The 8,864-nt window shown below is 60.2% G+C and overlaps 1 protein-coding gene across 2 annotated transcripts in view; it reads left to right on the top strand.

Moving 5' to 3' along the window:
* The first annotated feature begins 459 nt into the window (after nt 1–459).
* Nucleotides 460–8,864, top strand: part of NANOS3 (nanos C2HC-type zinc finger 3) — a 10,079-nt gene continuing 1,674 nt past the window's right edge. The window contains exon 1 of one of the 2 annotated variants that reach the window (XR_011464763.1): nt 460–551. Coding sequence is in view for 1 of the 2 variants with exons in the window: in XM_070373550.1 (XP_070229651.1) it covers nt 8,093–8,555 (463 nt within the window). In the remaining variant the exon portion in view is untranslated. Of the gene's footprint in view, nt 552–6,604; nt 8,556–8,864 lie in introns of those variants that run through there. The other variant, XM_070373550.1, reaches the window with a different exon arrangement.

The raw sequence follows: 8,864 nt of genomic DNA, 5'->3' as shown, positions 1-8,864 counted from the left end.
CCTCGGCTGGGTTTGTGTCTGGAAGTCCCTCGCACACCCTTCCCTGTGTTTGTGGTCCGCGTGCCTTTGTGCGCGTCTGCTCCCCGTGCGCCTTTGAGGTCTGCGTGCATCTGGGCTCCAGCGTGTGCCCGCTCGCGCCCCCGTGTCCCCGTGTCCCCTGCGCGGAGGCCGGGAGCTGCGTCCTGGAGTCCCGTGGGCATCCCCGCTTGCATCCTGGTGCGCCTGGCGGGAGGCCTCGGGGCACACACGGCCGCGGCTGGACCCACCGCCCGGCAGGAGCCGGGAGGTGGGAGGGGGCGGTGGCGGCGGGGAGCGCGGGCACGTCACCGAGACAGACAGGCGGGCGGGCGGGTGGGAGGCGGCGGCCGCGGGTTCGAGCCGGCGCCGGAGCCTCGCGGTCCCCTCCCCCTGCCCGCGGCCTGGGGAGCCCCCGCCCAGCCCCGGAGCCGCCAAAATGCAATTTCCCGTGCCGGCGCCTCGCGGCTCGGGGGGCTTTTCCGGGCGGGTTTTGGACAGAAGAGGGGGAAACAAGGCGGCGGCCCCAAAACGAGGTGAGCGCGGGCGCCGGGCGGGCCCGGGGCGCGAGCGGGGCGGGGGCCGCCCGCGGGGAGGGGGCGCGGCGGGGCGGGGCGGCAGCGGGACCCGCCGCAGCCCCCTCGCGCACCTGCTCGCGGCCGGGGGGCGGGCGCCCCGGCCTCTGCAGCCCGGCCCTCCATTGTTGCGGCGGCTGGGGAAGGGGGGCGGGGAGGCCCTGGCGGCTTCTCTGTGTCTCGCTTTCCCCGAGAGGGGCCCTCGGAGGACCAGACCCCCACTCCAGAGGGGACAGACCCAGAAGTCCCAGGCCAGCTGGGGGCCGCCGGGGGGAGGGCGGGCCGAGATGCCCCTGTGGGGAGGGGACGCAGGCTGAGGGTCGGAGGGGCATGGGTGCCGGGCCTCCTGACACCTGACCGTAGGAGGCCCTGGAGCCGGGCGGCGGCCAGCTTTGTTCTTGGGGGAGCAGGGCGGATGGGGGCCTCGGATATCCCGGACCGGGAGAGGCTCTGAGCCGGCGCGCGCGTTCGAGTAGGCGCTCCCGGCCAAGTTCACGGGCGTGCAGGCCTGTGCGGGCCCTGCGGAGACGGATCCCGGCGGGGGCTTCCCGCTCGGGCCTGGCTGCGGCGGCGGGCCAGGGGCGACAGCGGCGCCGCCTGCCGGAGCCCCGGGGCCCTCCGCAGCCAGCCCCCCGCCGCTGCCCCCGCTTGTCATTACCGCCGGATGCAGAGTATTTACCCGGGCCAAGGTTTGCTAACAGGAACACGCCCTCAAAAAGAGGCCGTAAAAAGGAAAAATTGGCCGGGAATCCCACTACTGGGGAACCCTTTTAAAGCGACAAGGCGCCTTTCACAGGGACCTCGCCCTGGAGGACATGCATTGGGGGCGGGGGGAGGGGACGGAGAAGACCCCTCATTGGCTGATGGGATCTGAGATACACCCTGCATCCCACTACATTTCAGTTCCCCCATCTCCTTTCCCACCGATTCTCCACCTCCCTGGACTGCTCACAGATACACTTACAGAGTCACAATTAGATGAAGACCCCAAATCTACACTCTATACTCCCACATAAATCATCCCCATTGTTACTCACATCACCTGCCAGAACGCTGATGTACACACACAGTCACCCATCATAACACTGCCACGTGGGCACACATCACCCACAATGACAAGAACACCCAGGGCTGACACCTGGGAAAACATTGCCACAGAGAAACGAAGCTGCCACCAACCGGGGTAGACATATCCTTGCACATAACACTGACACACACACATAGTTTTCTGTTGCACACACAGACACTTCTATGCTCACTGTCCCATGGGCACCCACAGGTGCCCACAGTCATCAGAGTAATCTGACAACCGAAGCTAGGTAAATGTCCCAACACAGGGACACATGGACACCATTATTCTCAAGAACTTGGACATGCACACATAGATCTCTGTGTGCCTGCCCAGGCAAGGACACACCCAGTCACCCAGGCAAACTGACACACACACACACAGACGGTAAAGGCCTGCACAGATGATTGAGATTTTGACATCAGGTTATAGTAATCTTAATCTACACACATACAGTTAAACTGACCCTCCCAGACAACCATTACATCACTGTCACCCACAGACAGATATGAACAGTCCAATAGTACCAACACCCATAGTCACCCGCCCTGACACTTGATTATACCCTTAGACACCCCTGGGACTTCCCTGGTGCTCCCGCGGCTAAGAATCCATGCTCCCAATGCAGGGGGACCTGGGTTCAATCCCTGGTCAGGGAAATAGATCCCACACGCTAAAATGAAAGATCCCGCATGCTGCAACAAAGACTGAAAATCCCACATGTCACAACTAAGATCCAGTGCAGCAAAAAAACAAAACAAAACACTGATCTACAGACACAGTAACACATTTGCAGTGAAAATGACATACAGGAAAAGGACATAGAGACATGTAGAAATCCACAGTCACCTGAATGCCCACAAATCCAGCCCTTGTTTACTGAGCATCTGTTAGGTACCAGGGACTGTTCTCTCCTGAGGTTATAAGAGATGAAGATCCCTATCCTCCTGGAGCTGAATTTTTAGTGAGGAGGGGTCAGGGGGGCACCATCATCAGATGACAGACCACAGTCACCCACAGTGACATTGACAGACACCAGACACCCATGTACACCGGCTCACACATGGACCTGCAATTACCCACAATTAGCCTGACACATACCCACAGTCACACTGACATCCACACACAAACAGAAGCCCATGGGAGTGCCAACACAGACAACTGGTGTAGAGACAGCCAGCCACCCATTATGGCACATGCCTACCTTAACTAACGGACACCCACAGACCCCCTAAAATAGCCCACCAAAGTAGCTTTTGGACCCTCAAGCCCATCACAGCCTCCAAGTAACAGGCCCATAGGCAGTTGCTGCCTACATTTTTGCAGATGGGGCCCATCCTGACCCAGACCTATGGTCACTCTGCGCTACAAGCCTTGGTAGAAGTGTCTGAATTTCTCATCAGCCTCTCCCAGGCCCCTCCACGGCCCCCAACCCCAACTCCAGGGAGGCTTCTCGCCTCCCCCAGCCCTGGCCCCACATCTGGTGGGCTTGAGAAGGAAACTCAGGTTCCTGGCTGAACTGGCTGCCCTCAGGGTCCTGAGCAGGACAGACAAGCCCCTTGTCTGAGGACGTGGAGTCAAAAGCCTGAGCAGCCAGCAAGTGGAGAGGAAGCCTGGGGAGGGCGGGGTGGCAACCTGAGAGGCCATGTAGGTATCATGGAAATGAGGGGCCTGCTGCCTGCCAGTCTAGACAGCCTGGGCCATCAACGAGACCCCACATGGGGACTCCTGTGTACACTGCCACTGCACATTCCATAATGGGCTCTTTGTCTGCCAGGCCCTGAGTACCTCCTCCTCCGCGTGTTCCCCGCCGCCAGGTCCTGTGCACACACACACAAGGGCACAGACACAGGGACATATGCACATTGGGACACAGGAGGGGCACACAAGCCACTAGATACCCCGGAAGCCCTGCATCTCGAACCTTGTGCTCCTCCCCGCTCCCACCTCCACACCAGCACCTTGTTCTTCAACTTGACAGCAGAGCTGCCTCCACCCATTGCCTGCCCATCTGGCTCCACTGGAACCTCTCACCTCTGACCCCTGACCCCCAGACCCCATGCCAGCTGCTCTGCCTTCCTGAGCTTAGGATGAGGGTGGGGGTGGGGATAGGCTCTGGGTCAGCCTGGCTGCGGAAAGGCTGCCCCCCACCCAGTCATTCCCAGCCCAGACAGGCCCTCCCAGCTGTAGTGTGGGGTCCCAGGGATAGGGAGGAGAAAGAGGCAGGGCCCCAGATTGGGGGTGGGAGGAGACAGCTCCCTGCCTCCCACCCTGCTGGGCTTCAAAGTCAGACTGGAGGCCCCTTCATCCCCGGAGGCCTCAGGACACTTGGCGGGAGAAACACTCAGCCACCTGCTGAAGGGCCCCAGGTGCAGACAGAGAGAAGGGAGACAGATCCAAGGCCGCCTTTCATCAAAGGGCAGCTCCAGACATGGAGGGAACAGGCGGACGGATATAGGGGAGATCAGGTGGCAAGGGCCAGACACGGATGACCCCAGACAGCCAGGGAGGGGCGCACACAGCAAGGCTGGGGACCCAGACTGATACCAGCCTTTGAGGGGCACAGTCAGACCCAGACAGGAGGACCCAAACACACAGCAGGGTGGGAAGCCTATACCCACCACGACAGACAAAGGGAGAGAGTCAGACCCCAGGTTATGTCCGGACAGCCCTTCCCCCATAGGGGGGTGCTGGGGGCTGCGGGCCTGGGGCACCTCTCTTTGATCCCAAGGCCCATCCTTTGGCCCCAGCCCTGCCTTCCTGAGTTGGGGAGACCCCTTACTAGGACCTACCTGAGGTAGGTCAAAGTCAAAGCCCTCAGGGAAAGGAGCAGTGGTCCCCGGAAGACCCCTCTCCCACCCCCAGCGCACTGTGGCCACGGTGCCTCTCCATGACCTGGCATTCTAACCTCTTGGTTGTTAAGAACCGCTGAGAGAGTTCTGGTCCAAACTCTCAGAACCTCACCTTCCTCATTGATAAAACCTCACCTTCCTCAGTGTATCCTAATAACAGGGTGATTATGTAAAGCATCATTATTAGAATCACTGTCATTGTTGTTAATACCCCTGCCCTCCTAACCTACCCTCCTCTCCCAGCATTCTGCTTGTTAGGACCGCTGTCCTCCCTGCAGGTGATCGCCTCTCCCAACACGCGCCCTAAGAAAGGCCTGGATACACTGTGCCTGAATGGGGGAGGGCTCTGCAGGGCGGGTGGATGGTCCTTGGGAGAGGAGTCTCCGCGCGGAGCTCCAGACAGGGGTGGGAACCGGACTGGTCCCGGGTGGGCGAGAGGGCGGGCTCTGGGGAACGCAATCCGGGGCGGGGAGGGGCGGGTCTTACGGGAGTCGGGCTCCGAGGGGGTCCCCGGCGGACCTTCGCGGAGTTGAGATCCCTGGGAACGACCTTGGGGACGCGTAGGGACGAGGTCTCTGGGGGTCTGGGCAGGAGGATTTGAGAGGCCCTAGCGGGGGCTCCCGGAGACAGCTGTAGATGGGAGGCCAGCGGAGGTGAGCTCAGAGAGCGAGGCCCCGGGGCGGGCCTTAGAGGAGCTGGGTGGGCTCTTGGAGGACCGGCTTAGAAGGCGTGTTTTATGGAGATTGAGTTTGGGGGCGGGCTACATGGGAGTCTATCTGGGCGGGCTCTAGAGGGAGGGTCCTAGGGATGTGCAATTTGTGGGTGGGCTTCGAGGGGGCGGGCCTTGAGGGGTCGGACTGGAGTCGGTGGCTTGCGAGGGGCAGGTCTCTGGAGGCTGGCTCTAGGTGGGGATTTCGAGGGTGGGGCTCCGAGCGCCGTGCTTCCTCTGGCCTCCTCCGCGGAAGGTCATTTTTGGGTTCACTCAAGCTCAGCACACCTAGGGGATCTGATTTGCCTTAAGTGTTACGGCAAGCGGTTTATCCTTTGGGGCTCGATATTGCCGTCAGTGAAATGGAAGGGGACTGGAAATTTGAAGTCTAGGCCATTCTCTTGGGGGGAGGGGGTCCCAGACCTCCCAGACCCAGGGAGGTGGGGAGCAGCCTTCTCTGAGACTGTGCGTGGGGGCACCCGAGGGGGAGGACGGCTAACTCTACAGCCGCCCCTGGAGGGAGGGACTGGGGACCGGGTTTGAGGGTGAAGAAATGGGGAAGAGCATTAACGGGGTAAGCCTCGTGTAGTTATGCGCTTGGGCCCCCGTCTGATCGACAAGGGCCCGAGTTTGGAAGCCCGGGACCCTCTGCGATCCTCTAGCTTCGCCCTTGTCCAACCAGCAGGTGGACCCACCTCGGGGCTCGAATTTGCAAAGTGCAGACTCAGACAACCCTCCCCCCAACCACCTTGGGTTGTTGTGATTCATAAACCATTGTGTCCGGAACACGGTGAAGCTCACTTAGGTATTACATTGTATTAAAATGACTTGTTTATCTCTCCGTTGCATCCATGCCCCCGGGGCCAGAACCACTTGGCCTCCAGATCTCTTGGGGCCTCTCGGAATCCCTCCTCTGCCTCTAGCTAAGGGTGCCCTCTGTTCTGGCCTGTCTCCCAAACTGATAATTGGAAGAAATATGCACCTTTGAGGGCCCTTTTGAGAATGCTTTGACTAAATGGGTTAGAAGCCCAGCGCCCGCTGCTGCTATATTTGCATAGCAAAGGTGACAGAAGTATCTGCTGATATTATTACTTAGATTTATCTCCTTTTTCCCTGTCCTGGAGCAGAGTTGGCTCCTTCCTGCTATCTGTTCCCTGACTTAATAGATTCTCTAAGTCTCTCATTCCCTTCCCCTCCCTCACCCTACCCGGTTCCTTGACCCCCCGCCAGCCTCCACTCCCTGCCCCCCAAGGAGTTGCCAAGGGTTTGGGGGAACATTCAACCTGTCGGTGAGTTTGGGCAGCTCAGGCAAACCATCGACCGTTGAGTGGACCCCGAGGCCTGGAACTGCCGTCCACCCACCCACCCATCACGACCCCCAACTTTCAGATCTGGGGCAGGGGCAGGGGATCCCGAACACATCCCCTCCCTTAGGCCACAGCGAAGGTCACAATCAACATTCATTGTTGTCGGTGGGTTGTGACAGAGACCAGACCCACCGAGGGATGAATGTCACTGTGGCTGGGCCAGACACAATCCTGGACTCCCCCGCTCCCGCCCCCCAAAACTGCTCAGCCAGAACCTGACCCTGACCCTGGCCTTTCACCCCTCGAGGAGGGCTGGTGTCTGGGGTACTTAAAGACACAGGCTAGATTTGGGGGCATCAATCCTGGAGGGCTGTGGACAGGAATTACAAGTTTAGGACTGGGCAGCTGAAAAACCTTTCTGAAAGGGATTAGGGGGCCCTGCTTCCAGACGGCTCAGTGAAGCTTTCTTGAATGAATGAATGAATGAGGTGTGTAGGCGGCACGTCACCTCTTCTCTGAGTTCCAGTCTCGGGCCCTGCTTTCTCACCCTTCTTACCTGGTACCTGCAGACCCCTCCTTTACCTTCAGTTGCCCACCTAGCACCTGATGCCCGTTGATCACCTGCCAGTCTGTGTCCCACCTGGGTGACTCGGGGGCACACCGCATCCTCCTGAGATGGAGCGCAGGTCTCATTTGAGAGGGCAATCAAGGTCCTGGCCAATCTAGGGGTCTCCCCTCTGCCCCGTTAGCCCCACCTGTGCCTGTGCTCTCTTCCCCATAATCCTCAGTCTCAAACCCTTTTCCACCCCAGGACCTGGAGAGACTGACTCCACAACACCTAAGGCTCCTGTAACTGGTGGGGGAGGCAGGCTTTGTTTGCCTTCGTGAATAACCCCAGGGCAGGTGACTTCAAACCCGTTTGTTCATCAGCTAAAAGGAGGTTCCACTGACAAGGGGTGTGAAAGCTCCCTGAGGGTGACCAGAGGTAGGGGCCTTGGTCCTTGTCCCCCCCCCCCCACCATAAGACAGGCCCATCCTCCTTCCAAAGTCAGCTGGAAGGTCAGTGGCTCCCCCTCCCCCCTCCCCCAGTCCTGGAGAAGGAAGAAAGAAGTTACTAAGTTACTGACTACAGCACTGCTAGTCTTTGGGGTGGGGCTTCCAATGCCCCCACCTGCATCACTCTGGTTCTCCTGGAGGAGTAGACAAGGGCAGCCCTCTCAGTGCCCTCTGGGTGGGGTGTGTGGCTGCTTATTGCTGGTACCCCCTGCAGCCTGTGTCTTGTCACGCCCCCTCACCCTTAGCCTACCCAGAGGCCATGCAGCCCCGTGGCAGGTGCATTTCTGGGGGGAGCTGCAGCAAGCCCCCTGTGGCAATAGGGAACCTCCTACAGCCTGCTCCTCCCTCTTCACACCCCCTTGGAGTATAAGGAGGGAACTGACAGCCCAGACTCCTCGGCTCCAGAGAGGGGAAGGGAAGGGAGAGTAGGCAGAAGTAGAGAGACCAGCTTGGGGGCGGCTGGGTTTCTCCTGTCTTCTGCCCCTCCACCTGGCACACGGGGCCCAGCCATGGGGACCTTCAACCTGTGGACAGACTACTTGGGTTTGGCACGCCTGGTTGGGGCTCAGCGTGAAGAAGAGGAGCCGGAGACCAGGCTGGATCGCCAGCCAGAAGCAGTGCCCGAACCGGGGGGTCAGCGACCCAGCCCTGAATCCTCACCAGCTCCCGAGCGCCTGTGTTCTTTCTGCAAACACAACGGCGAGTCCCGGGCCATCTACCAGTCCCACGTGCTCAAGGATGAAGCGGGCCGGGTGCTGTGCCCCATCCTCCGCGACTACGTGTGCCCCCAGTGCGGGGCCACCCGCGAGCGCGCCCACACCCGCCGCTTCTGCCCGCTCACCGGCCAGGGCTACACCTCCGTCTACAGCTACACCACCCGGAACTCGGCCGGCAAGAAGCTGGTCCGCTCGGACAAGGCGAGGACGCAGGACCCTGGACACGGACCGCGCCGAGGAGGAGGTGCCTGTGCAGGTGGCTGGGGGGACTCGCTGCAGAGGGGGGTCTGCCCTGGGCTGACTTAGAGCCTCTGAGAAGTGGGTTAACCCCTGGGCTGACCCACTTCAGAGGGTTGGGTGGGGGAGAGAATCCATACACAATAGAAGGCTTAGAACCGTGTTCTAGAACTGTTGCCCTAGTGGGTAAGCTGGGGCTGGGGTTCCCTGTGTGACCTTGGGCAAGACACTCTCCTTCTCTGGGCCCATAGAGGGAACATTGTTTTCAGGCGCAGGGTGAGCTAGCAGGGAGGCCGTGGGGACTAGTGATGAGGTCTGGCAACAGGTA

This window comes from Bos mutus, chromosome 7 (genome assembly GCF_027580195.1).
Source record: "Bos mutus isolate GX-2022 chromosome 7, NWIPB_WYAK_1.1, whole genome shotgun sequence".
Lineage (NCBI taxonomy): Eukaryota > Metazoa > Chordata > Mammalia > Artiodactyla > Bovidae > Bos > Bos mutus.
This window is presented reverse-complemented; position numbering and strand designations above follow the sequence as displayed.